Source organism: Notamacropus eugenii, chromosome 1 (genome assembly GCF_028372415.1).
Source record: "Notamacropus eugenii isolate mMacEug1 chromosome 1, mMacEug1.pri_v2, whole genome shotgun sequence".
Classification (NCBI taxonomy): domain Eukaryota; kingdom Metazoa; phylum Chordata; class Mammalia; order Diprotodontia; family Macropodidae; genus Notamacropus; species Notamacropus eugenii.
In genome coordinates, this window is record NC_092872.1 from 301,087,819 (window position 1) to 301,105,626 (window position 17,808).

Below are 17,808 nucleotides of genomic sequence, written 5' to 3' on the forward strand. Positions count from 1 at the left end.
AGCAGCCAAAAAAGTTTTGTTTTTGGCCAACATTCTGGTGATAAGCCTCTCTCTAGAGTTTAGATGATGGACACATTTAGACTCGTATTGAACTTCAAGCTTCCCCTCCAGAATTTTAACTCGGCTAGTATAGCTTTTGAGATCCCAGGTTGCTTTTTATTGGAGATAGACTTCAATAGGTTAGACAGAGCTATGCCTGCAACACAATAACTAGACTTAATAGTGACCCTAAATTACTAGAAAAAATGTTATTATTTAATATATCTTAAGATAGGAAAATGTAGAATCATTGTAGAACATACCACCAAAAAATTTAGTTCAGTTCAGCAAACATTTATTACATATTTATACTAAAAATCTAACCTGTTCCTGCCCCTACCAAAAGTACATTTTCCTGGGGGGAATATTAGATATGCACAGACAAGTAAATACAAAGCACTTGTAGGAGTTAAAAGGGACTAACAACTGAAAAGGATCAGAAAAAAACTTAGCTTAAGAAGTGTCACCTGGGCTGAGCCTTGAAGGGGTACTAAGGATTCTAAGAGGCAAAGTAGAAGAAGGAATACCTTCTCAGTATATGGGACAGCCTGTGCAAAGACAAAGTTGGGAGAATGTACATCAAATTCAAGGAATAGCAAGTAGGACTTTTGGGTAAAATGAAAAAAGTCTGGAAAGATAGGTGGGAGCTATACTGTGTAAATGACAAGTTGAATAGTTAGTATTTTATCCTAGAGGTACTAGGGACCCACTGAAGACTATTTTTTGTTTTATTAGCATTATATTAATTTTTATTTATCTGAAAAAAATAACACCTTGAACACCTCATTCCATATCCATGCTAGATAATTGAAGGCATATAGCATTACACACTGCGTGTGTGTGTACGTATGTATATGTATATGCATATGTACACACACCTTTGAAAGGTAAAGATGAATGTTATATGAAATTTTATGTTCAAAGGTGCTTGACATTTAGTTTATACCTTATTCCATCTTACCTATAAATGAAATCTGATCAAGAAAGACTGCCAATCCTTATACCATCTTTCCTCAGTACTAACTCGTAGTTTTAAGGAACTAAAATGGCACCTATCCAAAAAGATTGAATATGCTTGCTTTAATGTTAGAGAAAGTATTGCTTTATGGTATAGGAGGCAGAGAAGACACCCAAAAGTATTGTATTAGAAAAGAAGCTTAAGTAAGTTCTTCCAGGTCTTGTAAATAAAAGGAGTATATCTGTCTGTTTCTGTTTCTCTTTCCCCTTTCCTCTCTTTCTCCCTCCATCCCTCCCTCCCTCTCTCCATCCCTCCCTCCCTCTCTCCTCCTTTTAAATGTCCAAAATCTCACAAAACTGAATGAGTTTGTTTTTTGTCATTTCTTAGGTTCACTTTTTTGTTCATTTTCTAGCAGAAACTAAAACAGAGGTGGTTTAAGGTTTTTTTCCTTGTAAATTAAATGTTTAATAACCTCTCAACATTTTGGAATCAAACTTGAATAAAGATGATTTGGCCTTACATGCATTTACTTTAAAAAATGGAGCAGGATTGGAAATGTTGGCTACTTTCTAGCTTCTTTTGAATTTGAACATTAAACAAAAATTTAAAATTATACTTAAAAGTTTACGAATTCCCACTTCAAACCAACCTGTTATCTTAAGTACCAACATGCATTATAGAACTACTTTATGGGCTTAAGAAAATTTATGTAAAGAAAATTCTACTACAGTCCTAAAGCCTCTTCTCACGGCCTACACTTGTTTTAATAACATTAACTACATACCTTTTTTGATTTGTGATAAACACTTTTTTTCTTATAAAGTTGACACTTTTCTTTATTTCAGGCAGTAGCAGGTTTGCTAGCAGATGCTCGTTCTTTAGCGGACATAGCTAGAGAAGAAGCCTCCAACTTCAGATCTAATTATGGCTATAATATTCCACTAAAGGTAAGTGAAAATTTTGAAATACTAGTTGAATTTTAGTAAAATTAACTTATTTAGTAACTTCATTTTATCTTTTTGTTCTCTAGCACCTTGCAGACAGAGTAGCCATGTATGTACATGCTTACACACTCTACAGTGCTGTCAGACCTTTTGGTTGCAGGTATGAAGTTTTTTTCTGTAAAATGTCCTTGAATGACTAAGCTTACATAGTTCTAGGCTGGCATCTTATAATTAGATGATTGATGTCTAGATGTCAAGAGAAAACAAAGTAGTTTATATTTGTTAGTAGAGGTAATAAGGGACCACTGGAGTTTGATATGGTCAGATCTGTGCTTGAGAAAAATCATGGCAGCTGGGTGGAGGATGTATTAGAGTGAAGAGGAAGTAAGATCAGTTGTACTGGTGTCATTAATCAAGGCAAGAGGTGACGCGGGCCTGAAGGTGGTGGAGTAAAGAGGAGTTAGATGAGAAAGATGATGTGGCAATAAAAATGACTGCATTGAGGAGTTGAGGATAATGTCTATATGAGAACTTTTTTTCCTGTGTTTGATGTCTTTGGGGCATCTACCTTCATGTGGGATCTCTGGGTCAAAAGATATGAACATTTTGGTCAGTTGGTTGCAGTTATATAGATTGCTTTCTAGAATGGTTTGACCAGTTCATTTACAACAAGTGTGAGTTAGTATGTTGTAGTCTCTTTGGATTCTTTTATCTGGAACTTAGTTTTGTCTAGATTCCCACCACGGGCATCCATACCATGTAAGGAAGATAAGAGTTTCCTATCCCTTTTTAAAAATCTTTTTGGATTCAGGGTTGACTGGGTACAATTTCATAGGCAAATTTGTTTTTCCTAGATGTCTTTTCATCTTCTGGTGTCCTCTCTGTTATTTTCCTTTCATGTAATTACTTAGGGTTCCTGGTATCATTCCTCTTGTTATATTTCTACACACTTACTAAACTCTTTCCCAAACAGTTCTCTGTGTTCCCTCTCCAAAATTTTTTTTACTTCAGTTCTCACAATTTCCGGTTTTTAGGGGGAAATACTATACTTAAATTCAAACTATCAGTTTGGTGATCATGAAACACTTATTATATATAAGCCCTTATCCTTATAAAGTCAAACAGAATACTCCTTGCTGACAGGGAGTTGATTCTGTCAGAAGGGGGAGGGTTAATAAAATAAATATACATATAAATTCAAAGCATATAAAAGTAATTTCAAGTAATATCTGAGAGGGTCAGGAAAAATACCATGGATGGTAACTACATTGTACTTTGAAAGAAGCTAGAAATTATCTGGGGCAAAGGTGAGGAGGAAGTAAAACCTAGACATAAAGGACAATCTGTGCAAAGACATAGAGATGGAATCTTATACTAAGAGAACAGCTGAAAGTCAATTTGACCAGGACAGAGAATGCATGAAGGGTGGTAATATGAAATACGACTCAAAGGAGCCATATTGTTAAGAGCTTTAATTGGCCAGCTAAGGATTTAGTCCTACAGGCAGTGGGGACCCACTGAATTTTTTTTTTTAATTGGAGGAGTGACAAAGTAGGGTCTGTATTTTAGGAATATTGACTTTGGTAGCTTTGTAGAAGGTGGTTTATAGAGAAGATAACACTGAAGGGAGACCAATGAAGAGACTTGCAATAGTCCTGTATGTGAGGTGATAAAGATCTGAACTAGGCAGTGTCTGTGAATTGACATAAGAGGAGTAGAGGTAAAATCAACAAGATTTTGTAACTGAGAAGATACTAGAGTGGAGGAGAATGGAGTCAAGGATGACTGAAGTTGACAACGTGGGTGACAGAAGTGATGTTTTTTAAATTAAAAAAAATTTTCTGTTCCACTTTCTCTTCCTCTTTCCTCCTCCCTTTACCACCTGTTCCACTCATTGAGAAGGCAAGAAATACAATACCCATTATAAATATGAAGTTATGCAAAACGTTTTTACATTTGCCTCAAAAAAGAAAAAAAAAGATGAAAAAACAAAAATAAAGTGGAAAAAATATACTTTAGTCTGCACTGAGTACTCAAGAGGTCATCATTTTTTCTTTGGAGGTAGATAGCATTCTTCATCATGAGTCCTTTGTAATTGGGTGGATTGTTGTATTGATCAAAGTAGCTAAGTCTTTCACAATTAATTACTGTTAAAGTTCGACTGTTACTGTGAATAATGTTCTAGTCTTCTTGTTTCACCTTCACTTTACATCGGTGCAGTCTTCCCATGATTTTATGAAATCATCCTCTTTGTCATTTCTTACAGCACAAGAATATTCCATTACAATTCTATACTAAAACTTGTTCAGGCATTCACCAATTGATGGACATGCCCTCATTTCTATTCGTTGCCACCACAGAAAGAGCTGCTATACTTTTGTACATATGGGTCTTTTTTTCCTTTTCTTTGATCTCTTTGGGATATAGATGTAGTAGCAGTATTAGTGGGTATGCATAGTCTTATATAGCCCTTTGGACAGTCCAAATTGTTCTCTGGAATGGTTGGATCAGTTTACTCCATCAACAGTGCATTTATGTTCCAATTTTTCCACATCTCCTCCAGCATTTGTCATTTTCCTTTTCTTTTATGTTAACCAAATACTTTCAATAGAAATAGAAAAATTTGGAGGAGAGATGAATTTGAGGGAATTAGGACTTCTATTTTATACATATTGTGTTAAATATGTACAGAATATCTAGGTGTTGGCAGTCATGTGGGACTAGAGTTAAAAAGAGAGAGATTAGATTTGGATATATTTGGTATTTTTCTGTGGAGAGAAAATGGAGCCCATGATAATAGATGTAACCATCAAGGGAGAACATACAGACAAAGCCAAAGCCCTGGATAAAGCATTGGTGGGACATTCATACTTATTTAGTGTAGACAAAACATAATGATCTCTCATAAAAACTTGAAAACAAATAGTCAACCAGGTAGGAGAAGAATCAAGAAAGAGGAAGAAGTTTAGGAGGAAGAGGTAGTTGCCAGGGTCAGGAACAAGAAAAGATCAAGTAGAAGGGGGATTGACAAAAAAATCATTGGGATTTAGGAGTTTTAGCCAAGTGACAGGTTGGGAGGCAAATGGGGTTGAGTCAGTCAATAAACATTTATTAAACACCCATTATGTGCCAAGTACTGTGCCAAATGCTAGGGATACAACAGAAAAAACAAAAGATAGTCTCTGTTCTCAAGTTCAAAATCTAATGAGGGAGACAAAATGCAAGTAACCGTAGGAACAAACAGCATACAAGATAAATAGGAAATTAACGATAGAGGAAAAGCACTAGAATTAAGGATTGGGAAAGTTTTCCTGTAGAGGTGGAATGTTAGCTGGGGCTTGAAGGAAAACAGGAAAACCAGGAGCAGAGAAAAACTGAGGCATAGTATGTAAAAAAAATATTTAGAGTTGGGACATGGAGTTCAAGGAATAGTAAGGTTAGTGTCATTTTTCTTTTTTGCTAAGTCTGTGTTTGTTAGGGGTGGTATCTTTGAACACCAAACAGAGGCTTTTATACTTGATCCTGAAGGAACCACTGAAGTTTATTGAAGTGGGGTCAGTAGAGGAGTGTATGTGACTTTAGAAATATAACTTTTGACAGCTGAGGGGAGGATAGACTGGAGTAGAGAGGATATGAGAGGCAACAAGTATGGATGAATAAAAACAGATTGAAGATGAGAGAAGAAATAGGATTAAGGACCCAAACAGAGGAGCTGACCTTAGCAGGAAGAGCTACTTCATCAGAAATTGGAATAAAGCAAAGAATGGAGGAATGATTAAGGGGTTTTGAAGTACACTCTGGGGATAGAAGAGGGAATTGGCAGTGGTTAATTCTCTTTGAGTTTAAATAGGATATTTTTCAACTCAAAACTTAAATTGAATTTCTTAAGTGTGTAAAGATATTTGGGAGTTCTTTCTAGAATCTGGATGATCCTTAATGTCCTGTATAATGTCCTAATTTTTCATATAATGTGTTAGATTTTCCAAAGTTTCTTTTTACTTAATCTGGGTTTCACTGGCTTCTTAGACCAAGAATATATGAAACATCTGTGATTTCATGTGAACTCCCTCTACCAATGCAGATTGTAACCTTTGTAATATTTGTGTTAAGGTCAGAATTTGAACACAGGTCTTACATGCTCAGTACAATGTGACACTGCCTCTACCTTCTCAGGACAAAAATGAACCATATTCATTTTAGTTTACCTAGTCTAAAAAGACTGACTTTGAGATTCCTGAGCCATGATTCTTTGGATCCTTTAAAGAATATTTTTATTATCTCAAATGAAGACTGTCATACAACTTCTGAAATTTCATTGACTTCCTCCTGCTTAAGTGGTCCATTCATTACTCATCAGAAAGGGACTGCAATAACAGTAATTTATTTCTTCCCTTAGCTTTAAATCTACCAGAATAAGGAAATGATGTTTTACAGTTTAATGTTTTAACTATTTTTCTTGAAAAACATGCAAGCCCATGTGATCATTACTACTTAGTACACAGTTCTTAGAGAATTATAGACAGCTCTTGCCTTTTTAAAAAAAAAAAAATTTACATTTTTTTCCTATTACATGTTATAACAATTTTTTTAACCTTCATTCTTCAAATTTTTAAGTTCCAAATTCTCCTTTCTTCCCCTCCTTGTTCCCTGAGAAGGCAAGTGATTTTATATAGATTATATATACCTGCACCATCATGCAAAAAATGCCTCCCTATTAGCCAGACTGTGAAAGAAAATACAGATCTCTCATACTCCCCCTCCCCCCAAAAAACCTCCAAAGCAAGAAAAATACAGTTTTTAAAAGTATGCTTTGATATGCAATCAGACTCCATCAGTTCTTTCTCTGAATGTAGATAGCATTTTTCATCATAACTCTTTTGGGATTGTCTTGGATTGAATTGCTGGGAAGAGCTAAATCATACACAGTTGATCATCATACAGTATTGCTATTACTGTGTACAGTTTTGTATTTCCAATGTTTTGCCACCACAAAAAGTTACTATAAATATTTTTTTGCACATATAAGTCCTTTAGCCTTTTTTAAAAACATCTCTTTGAGATACAAACCTAGTAGTGGTGCTAGGTCAGGGTATGCCCAATTTTATAGCCCTTTGGGCACTGTTCCAAATTGTATTCCAGAATTGTTGGATCAGTTCACAGTTCTGCCAGCAGTGCATTAATGTCCCAAGTTTTTGCATTTTAGATGATTAGATGAGCCACTTTTAAGCCAGCAGTGAAAAATAGGTGTTAGAAAAGAACATTCAGAAAAAGTATTGGAATGTATCCCTAAAGACCACATTAGGAGGATCATTATAGTACTGAGAGATTCAAAAAATACAGGAGGAGTTTTTAGTCTGGCAGAGGGAAAGGAGACATTAAATACATTAGGGACATGTTAAAAAAAAAAGTACTTTGTGAGACCTAGGGGAATAAGATTTGGTATTTGAGTTGGGCTTTAAATAGTAGTAATGAGGCAGAGAGGAAGAACAGGCATAAGGAACAGCATCAGCAAAGACACAGAGGTGGGAATTCATAAGTGACAGCAGTCTCGTTTGGAAAGTGACAACAGAACAGTTTCTTTAGTAGAAGGTCAGGATGGAATCCAGATTCTGTGGGGTTTGATGGAGAGGGTGGGGATAGATAAGATTTTCAGTGAGGCTAAAAAGGTAGTTTGTGAAGTGCCTTGAGTATTGTGTGTATGTATGTATGTATGTATGAAGTCATGCAAGTAAGAGTATTGTATGAAGTCATGTCACTAAGAAAAAATGATCAAATGAGAGATCTAAGAAAGTGACAGTAAGAGAAAATCCTACCAATTTAAGTGACTAGACCATTTGCATCATTAAAGAATGGTTTCCATAAGGATAGTTGAAAGCCAGGTTACAAAAATTTTAAGCAGAGTGAGTGGTGATACTAAAGGAAATCTTTCTTAAGGCCCTTTATTTCTGCTGTGACCACAGCTTTACTATTTCATTAGTAACATGCTATTAGAACCTTTTCCAGAAACCTTAGTAACTGAAACCTTGGTCATAGTGTCATATTTATATTTATAATAATTTTGTAAGTGTCCTGTTGATGGTAATTGTCATTCTTACACAGTTTCATGTTAGGGTCTTATGGTGCAAATGATGGAGCACAACTCTATATGATTGACCCATCAGGTGTTTCTTATGTGAGTATTTTTTAAAGTTTTTATTGATAAACTAGATACAAGTCTTTTGCATCATCTTAATTTCTAAATCTCCACCACCCCCATAACCATGCCTTGTAAATGTATGAATAAGTCCTGCTAATCTAAAGCTACTCCCCTATCTTATACTCCTCATGTTCAAAATTTTGAGTTCTGCTGTAACTCCAAAGGGGCTTGAACTTTATGTTTTAATAATCTGGCCTTCCTTTAAAGGTACTGAATTTTATTGAAAAGGCTTTAAAAAAGCAAAAGCCAAAATAATGGTAGGCTCTTTATACTATCTGTAAAGAATATTTTTTAAAACTCTTGTGTTTACTTTTGTGATTTCAAAAATCAAAGAATTAGATGGTTACTGAATATTGTCACACAATATGTAGTGCATGAAATGTTTATAGGCATCATTCATCCCAAAGATGAGGATAAAATAAAAACTGCCCCTTGATAGTGGAAAAATGAATTATTGGGAATATTGAAGGAAATCATGTGATTTCATTAAAGCTTTACAAAACGGGTGACATAAAAGGTCATATCTTTGAACACAGTTTTTAGAAAATATATATTTACCATAGTGATCCAAATATAGATTGGTATTTTTCTTCTTATTTGGCTTGTATGAAAACTGAATGTTAGGATTTTTTTATTTTCTGTCTTTTTAAAGTAGGGATTCTGGCCCATATATTTATCTTTAAAAAAAAAACACCCCAAATTCTAGCTCCCCTTTTCTTCCCTTTTGGGGGGGCAAAGGGGGTTGGGCAGAATAAGAGGGGAAGGGGACAGGACTGGTTGGACGCGATGACCTTTGAAGCAAATAAGCATTGTCAAATTTTCAAATTGACGTTTCCCAAAAAAAAGTTACACTTCTATTCATTTTTCTTTGAAAAATTTCATTTTAAGGGTATAGCATCTCCAGAATAAGAAATTTAACTTAATGTTGTTTGAAAAAGTAGAATTTTATTGGTTATAGATGAACCATAAAAAAACTACAGATGGCCAACCTAAACATACTTGTCAAATCCATTATAATCACATCTCTGCATAGCACAACTCCAAATTGTGTGTGATATATTTAAAATATATCAAAATATATGTAACATATAAATATATATCAAATATATAAAAATAGAATTTCAAATGCATTTTTATAATCTGTCTTTTGTTATTCTTCTCTTGCCTTAGAAATAATTTACATTACTATTATTCTTAATTAATATTCTACCTGTGTTCTTATATAGGGTTATTGGGGATGTGCCATTGGTAAAGCCAGGCAAGCAGCAAAAACAGAGATAGAGAAACTCCAGGTAAGACTCAATTTACATAAATGTTTAATTTACTAAAAATATAACAATGATTGTATCCAAATATAGTGGGGGGTGGAATCTGCCCTAGGTTCTTCTCTTACCAAGATTGCCTAAGATATTTAAAATGTTATTTTACATTATCAGATACTGTAGTGGCATCCACAAAAAAAGCCACACAAAAATGTAAGCATAGTATATGTATAACCAAAACAGGTTCTTACTTTTATTCTTGAGTATACAGGAAAATGTCATTTAAAAATACCATATAGCTTAGTTCTGTGCTGCCTCAGAGAGGCTGACAAATGTCATATCCCTTAACCTTAGGGGTTCTGAGTCACAATCAACTAAGGCCATCCAGTGTCAGCATTAAGTTTGGCGTGGTTATGTTGAGCCCTTAGAAGTGGGGAGGCCACCAGATTGCCTGAGGAGGGGGCAAACCATTGAGATCAAGTTGCTTTGCTGGTTAGAGTTGCACTGAGGCCTCAAGGAGCTCTGGACTTGGCAGCCTGGAAGAAATAGGGAGACACTCAGTCTTCTAAAATAAAAATAATAGTATAAATTTTTTTCTACTTTTTAAAATTTATTTATTTTCAGTTTTTAATATTCACTTCCACAAGAATTAGAATTCAAAATTTTCTCTCCATCTCTCCCCACCCCCCACCCCAGGATGGCATGCACCCTATCCACCCCTTCCTCCAGTCTATCCTTCCTTCTATTACCCACCCTTCTTCCATCCCCCTTCCCCTCTGTTTTCCTGTAGGGCAAAATAGATTTCTGTACTCCATTGCCTGTATAGCTCAATTTCCAGTTGCATGCTAAAACAATTTTTTACATTCATTCTTAAAGCTTTGAGTTCCATATTCTCTCCCTCCTCACCTACCCTCATTGAGAAAACAAGCAATATAGGTCATATATGTATAACAGCGCAAAGCACTTCCATAATAGTTGTTGTAAAAGACTAACCACATTTCCCTCTGTCCTATCCTACCCCTCATTTATTCCATTCTCTCCCTTGACCTGTCCTCCTACAATAGTGTTTGCTTCTGATTATCCCTTTCCCCAATTTGCTGTCCCTTCTGTTATCTTCCCTCTCCTGTCCTCTTCCCCCTTCCCTTCCTGTAAAATAGATTTCCATATCCAGTTGAGTGTATTTCCTCCTTAAGCCAAATCCCATGAGAGTAAGATTCAATTATTTCCTTTAATCTCCTCCCTTTTCCCCTCCATTGTAAAAGCTCTTTCTTCCTTCTTTTATGTGAGCTGATTTGCTACGTTTTATTTCTCCCTTTCTCTTATTCCTAGTACATTTCATTCAACAGTAAATTTTATTTTTTTTTAGGTATTCTCCCTTCATATTCAGCTCTCCCTGTGCCCTCTGTGTGTGTGTGTACATACATACATATACACATACATTCATGTACATATACATACTTACACATATGTAATATGTACATACATACCCATACACACACACACTCCTTCTAAGTACCCGTACTGAAAAAGGTCTCATGAGTTACAAATAACATCTTTCCTGTTTACCTTTTCATGTTTCTCTTGATTCTTGTATTTGAAAGTCAGATTTCTATTCAGCTCTAGTCTTTTCATCAAGAATGCTTATAAGTCCTCTATTTCATTGAATGACCATACTCAGTTTTTCTGGGTAGGTGATTCTTGGTTTTAATCCTAGCTCCTTTGACCTCTGGAATATCACATTCCAAGCACTTCAATCCCTTAGTGTAGAAGTGTAGAAGCTTCTAAATTCTGTGTTATCCTGATTGTATTTCCACAATACTTGAATAGTTTTTTTCTGGCTGCTTGTAATATTTTCTCTTTGACCTGGGAACTCTGGAATTTGGCTACAATATTCCTAGGAGTTTTCCTTTTGGGATCTCTTTCAGGAGAAATTCTTTCTATCTCTATTTTACCCTCTGGTTCTAGAATATCAGGGCAATTTTCCTTGATAATTTCTTGGAAGATGATGTGTTGGCTCTTCATTTCATCACAGTTTTCAGGTAGACCAATAATTTTTAAATTCTCTCTCCTGGATCTATTTTCCAGGTTAGTTGTTTTTTCCGGTGAGATATTTTACATTGTCTTCTATTTTTTCATTCTTTTGATTTTGTCTTGTCATTTCTTGGTTTCTCATAAATTCAGTAGTTTCCATCTATTCCATTCTAATTTTTAAAGAACTTATTTTCTTCAGTGAGCTTTTGAACCTCCTTTTCCATTTGGCCCATTCTGCTTTTTAAGGCATTCTTCTCCTCATTGGCTTTTTGGACCTCTTTTGGCATTTGGGTTAGTGTATTTTTAAAGGTGTTATTTTCTTCTGCATTTTTTTGGATCTCCTTTAGCAAGCTCTTGACGTACTTTTCATGATTTTCTTGCATTGCTCTCATTCCTTTTCCCAATTTTTCCTCCACCTCTCTTACTTGACCTTCAAAATCCTTTTTGAGCTCTTCCATGGCCTGAGACCATTGCATATTTATTTTAGAGGTTTTGGATGTAGAAGCCTTGACCTTTATGTCTTCCTCTGAAAGGATGGAAGAGAATACCTTTTCACCAAGAAAGTAACCTTCTATAGTCTTATTTTTTTCCCCTTTTTTGGGCATTTTCCCTGCCAGTTACTTGACTTCTGAGTCCTTTGTCAAGTGGAGGGTATACTGTATGAACCTGAAAGTTCTCAGTTCCTCCAAGGTGGCGCAATCAAGGGAGAGGAGTTTACTCCTGTTTAGAGCTGCGCTCTTGTCTGTGAGCAACGACAAGCACTCCGTTCTGCCCAGGATCTGCAAGTAGGGTTCCCTTTTCACCTGCACCACCAGCTCCACCATGCCAGAGCTCCTCCTCATCCCAGGACCACCACTCAGGGCTGAGATCCAGATCAGCCACTTGATTCCTCCAGGGTCTAGGCTGAGGGCTGCAAAAGGGAACTTTGCTGCAGTGACTTCCACTGCCCTGGGACCAGGGCTTGGGCCAGACCCACAACCCCGCCTCTCACCCAGGTGAAAGAACTTGCTTATTGGGGGCGGAGCCAAGATGGCAGAGTAGAAACACACAAATACGTTAGCTCTGAACCCACAGCCCATGAAATATCTGTAGAAAAGAGTTGCCAATAAATTCGGGAGCAGGAGAAGCCACATAACAGCAGAGCGGACAAGATTTCTGTTCCAGAGAGCCTGAAAACCTCTCGCAAAAAGTTCTTCGTGCCGCGGACTGGGAGCCGAGCACAGCCCTGCCGCGGCCGCCTGGTGCCGAGAGGAGCAGATCCGAGTGGGGAGCAGATCCGAGCAGGCTTCAGGGACAGAATCTCCAGCAGTCGCACGGGCCCCTCCACCCACAGGTGACAAGGGTCGGTGAGAGGGTCTCTTCGGCGGGTCGAGAGGGGAGTGGGGAGCCCCCATGACTCAGGCCCCCTTGGGAGGCACCAGCGGAGGTGGGAGCAGACCAGGGCTCCCCAAGCAGGCAGGAGCCTGGATCCATTGTTGAAGGTCTCTGCATAAATCCCCTGAGGAAACTGAGCCCGTGAGGCGGCCCTGCCCCCACTGGGGCAGCTGAACTTGATCTCACACGGAATACCAGCCCTGCCCCCGCCCAAAGCCCTGAGGCTGGGAAGCAGCATTTGAGTCTCAGACCCCCAAGCTCTGGCTGGGAGGATCCACTGGCTGGGAGGATCCGGAGGCGAGGTGGGTGTGAGGAGAATATTCAGAGGTCAAGTCACTGGCTGGAAAAATGCCCAGAAAAGGGGAAAAAACCAAGACTATAGAGGATTACTTTCTTGGTGAGCAGGTTTCTCCTCCCCTCCTCTCTGATGAGGAAGAGCGGTGCTCACCATCAGGGAAAGACATGGAAGTCAGGACTTCTGTATCCCAGCCCACTCAATGGGATCAGACCATGGAAAAGCTCAAAAAGAGCTCAGAAAATTTTGAAAATTATGTTAGAGAGGTGGAGGAAAAACTGGGAAGAGCAATGAAAGACATGCAAGCAAAGTATGAACAGCAGATCAGCACCCTGCTAAAGGGGACCCAAAAAAATGCTGAAGAAAATAACACCCTGAAAAATAGGCTAACTCAGTTGGCAAAGGAGGTTCAAGAAGCCAATGAGGAGAAGAATGCTTTCAAAAGCAGAATTAGCCAAATGGAAAAGGAGACTCAAAAGAACTTGCTTACTGACCTTTGAAGCTGTCTTTGGTGTTTGTGGGTTGAGAAATCTGGGAACCTCAGCTGCTACCTGTGATTCTGCACCCTGAAGCCTGCTCTAGTCCTATCCAAACCATGCCATGTGGCTGAGGCTGGACTGTGCTCTGCTCCAAGCCCTGTGTGATAGACCTTTCCTGTTGGTCTTCCAGGCTGTCTTGGGCTGGAAATCCCTTTCATTCTGTTGTTTTATGGATTCTGCTGCTCTGAAATTTGTTTAGTGTCATTTTTACAGGTATATAATGGCTGTCAGGGGAGAGCTAGAGCAGGTCTGTCCTTCTACTCTGCCATCTTTTCTCCGCCCCAATTTTTTTCCTATTTTCAAACAACTTATTGGGTTTAATTTCACCATTGTCTATAGGACTTTAAATATGGCTCATACTTATCAGCCCCTTCTACAACAACCTGCTGGGTCTTCTTCATTACTACCCTGAATATGCCTTTTGCTGTACTTAGAATGTCATTTCTCCATCTTAAACTTACCCCCCATGCCTTGAGGTCCAGATTAAACAGTGTTAAAATGTTACCAAGTCCTGTTTATTCTTATGTCGTTGGCATAGTCCAAGTTTTTGGGAAGCAGGGTGTTTTGTTGTCCTGTTCTTACTGAACGTGCATATTGGGAGCCAGTTCCCCTTTTGGGTTATTATTGCTAATGTCCAAATCTGGTTTGTGTCTCTGTTCCAAGAATTCTTTCTTGTCAGCACCTTTATTTCTTGAGACAACATTTGCAGAAATAGGGCTTGATGGTTTTAAAAATAAGCCATAGCTACCAAAGCTGTTTCTAAAACTAAAAGTCCAGCTTGGGGTTTGAACCTGCACCTTTTTACCCAGGGCCAGGCCCTTGTCCTTTACCTTTTTCCCAATTCCAAACTACTAACTTAAATGAATAACCCCATTGATTAATATAGCATTCCTTCAATAATTAGATAATAATGAAGAAGAAACAGTATAGAAGCTTTGAGTTGGTTCTTAGAAGTATTCTTAATGTTGTATCTCTTGTGTAGTCTTGTGTGTATCACAAGGAGGACATCCTATATAAATAGGTTATGGAGGGATAATAGAAATCCAGTTAACATTATTCCCTAATAAGAGAATGTGTTTGTTCTGGTTGGTTGGTTATTATGCCATTTTGGACAAACTGATTCATGGTTTATTCATCCTCTTTTATGGCTTTGCATGTAACCAGGGTTTCCAGCAGGCTCCAACTTGGTACCATAAGTAATTTAATTGATTGCTCCCTTCGTGGGGGTTATAGTTCCAGAGACTCTTAGAGTAGCAGAAGTCAGAAAACCTGTGTGAACCTCCTCCCAGGCTATGACAATTTTTCTACGTGCAAGTAAAAATATTTTCTGAATCAAATTTATCTTTATAGTGACTGTATTTGTAAAGATTTTTGAACCTTCACTGAGTTGTCATTGTGTTAAATTCACATATTTTATTCACCTTTAATTGTATTATCAATTCTCATTTGTCAGACACAACCTGAGAGCACTGATATTGATACTATTATTAGACTTAAAGAAAACTCTTACCTATTTTCAGGCATTTTTGTAGGCACTTTCAGATTTTTTTTTTTTTGGTCATAAAGCCAAGGTGGTGTGAGTTTTGTTTTTCAGATTAGTGAAGTTGAGGGCCATGATTATGTTATCTTTGGAATAGAAGAGAACTTTTAATTCAATGATAACTGGAACATTAAAAAAATGGAAGTTTGGCTTTTTTAAAGTGTCTTACCTTTGATGGTGATTATTTTTTTGGAGTGGAGGTAATATACTTTAGTGTTGCAAGGTAGAGTTCAGTGCAGGGAATGGCAAACTACCTTGATATATCTAAAGAAAATTTCATTTTCAACCGTTTCCTCTTTTTTTTTTTCTTTGGAGATAGGAAACTGATGTTGAGAGTTCAAGCAATTTTAAAGGTCATACATATGAAAAGCAGCAAAGCCAGTATTCGAATTCACATCTTCTGACTCCAGATTTTTCCTACTATGCTACATTCAGAAGCATATTTTTCCCTGTTTTGCAATTATTTCTCCAACAGTGCTCCTCTTTCCTTCACTAGGTGTTAAGAAAGCTAAATGTATCAGAGGATAGTCTAGAACTGGAGTCAAGAAAACCTGAGTGCAAATCCAATCTCAGACGTAGACTAGCTTTGTGATCCTGGGCAAGGCACTTAACTTCTGTCTGCCTCAGTTTCCTTATCTTTAAAATGAGGAGAATGAGACAGTATTTGTAAAGTGATTTGTAAACCTTATAGTGCTATAAATGTTAGCTTTTTATCATTATTACTGTTAATTATTAATAGTGGAATACACATAATTAGGCATTATAATGTTATTCAAATACTTAACTAAAGCGCAGTAGTCAGTAAATAAAACAGTAGGAGTAAACAGTGGTAGAAACAGTAAAAAAAAAAATTGTAAAATAGATCTTGGTTTATCAGCACTGTATTGCATCCAACTTGGAGTTCATATTCCCAAGTTCTTCAGTGTGGGCTCTGGCACTTAATTACATGTATACTTGTGTAACTGTGAGCAGGTAATATTGCTTCCCTGGACCTGTATTTTCTAATTTATAAAGTGAATGGTAACGTTGGATTAGGTGATTTTCCAGCTTTAAATATAATCCCAGGATTGGGGCAGATGTGCTGTACTGAGTATAATAACATAAGCTATGTGCAATCACTCTTCAGACTTTGAATAACCAGTTTTACTTAGCAACCATAACAACAGCATAGTTGAGACAGGTCCTGGCCATAGTTTGTTATTTTTACTTGACATGATTGCTGTTACGCATCACATAGCCACAACTACCAGCATTCTACTAGCCATTCTTCACTCATAGGTCTCATCTTTGTGTTCATGGGATGGATTGGAGGGGCTGTGAATCCCAGGCCATTGGAAACATAATCACTAGGGTTTATGAAAAGAACGTCTTGTGTGAGTCCTGTTCCTGTTGAAGATCATTGTGTGATCCCAGGCAAAATGCTTAACTGCACTGGCCTTCAGCTTCTTCATCTATAAAAATTAGGAAATTGGAAGGTTTCTGGAATGGAAAAGTAGGAGGAGGCTAGATTATGGAAGGTTTTGAATGCCAACAGAAGATTTTATGTTTTCTCCTGGAGGCAATAGTAAACCACTGGGGTTTATTGAAGGTGACTAGCTGAATACAGGATGTATTAGATTGGGGAAAGACTTGAGGCAGGCTAACCTACCAGCAGGCTATTGCAGTAATCCAGGCATGAAGTGATGAGAGCCTGTGTCAGAGGAGAGAAGGGGGCTTATTCAAGAGATGTTGCAAAGGTGAAATTGATAGCTCTTGGCAGCAGATTTGGATAGGGGAGTGAGGAATCCAGAATGACTCCTAGGTTGTGAGCCTGTAGAACTGAAAACATGGAAGGTAGGAATGGGGCAGGGTTTACAATGAAAGATAGTGAGTCCTGTTTGGTATATATTGAATTTAAGATCATTTCAATATGTCTGAAAGGTAGCTGGAGATGCAAGATTGAAGGTGAGCAGAGACATTAGAGCAGGATAGGTAGATTTGAGAATTATCAGCGTAGAGATGGTAATTGAATCCATGGTAGCTGGTGAGATTACCAAACGAAGTAATATAGAAGGAGAAGAGAAGGGGACCCAGGACAGATCAGAACCTTGAGGGATAACCTATGATTAGAAGGAGTGATCTGGATGAAGATCCAGCAAAGGAGACTGAGGAGTAGTCAGATAGAATACCAGGAAAGAGTGATGAAAACCTAGAGAGAAGAGTATCAATATCAAGTAGGAGTGAGTGATTAACAGTATCAGTGAGTGCACAAGGAGAATGAGGATTGAGAAAAAAAGGCCATTGGATTAGGTTTGACAACTAAGATCATTAGTAACTTTGGAGAGAGCAGTTTTGGTGAAATGACAAGGTCAGAAGCCAGATTGTAAGGGCTTTTAAGAGAGTAAAAAGAAAATGTCTGCCTTTCGTAGATAGCCTTTTTGAGGAGTTTAAGGTACAAAGGACATAAGAGCTACATGAAGATAGTCACATGTTCAGTTGAAGTTTTAGGGAACAGATTCTTTTGTCATTTTGGTAATATCCTTACAGTATTGTGGGATAATGAAGTTTTCTTTGGTTTGGTATATGTGGCCTTTGGAGCTCCCATCTTTCCTTTAATCCAACAAATTTAGTTTGCCAGGATTCGCATCCAT

General features: G+C 37.5%; 1 protein-coding gene across 1 annotated transcript in view; it reads left to right on the forward strand.

The window, feature by feature from the left end:
* Positions 1-17,808, forward strand: part of PSMA3 (proteasome 20S subunit alpha 3) — a 39,401-nt gene that overhangs the window by 14,688 nt on the left and 6,905 nt on the right. Inside the window, exons 4-7 of the mRNA XM_072629321.1 lie at positions 1,843-1,944; positions 2,028-2,101; positions 8,041-8,113; positions 9,364-9,429. Coding sequence (XP_072485422.1) covers positions 1,843-1,944; positions 2,028-2,101; positions 8,041-8,113; positions 9,364-9,429 — 315 coding nt within the window. The remainder of the gene's footprint in view (positions 1-1,842; positions 1,945-2,027; positions 2,102-8,040; positions 8,114-9,363; positions 9,430-17,808) is intronic.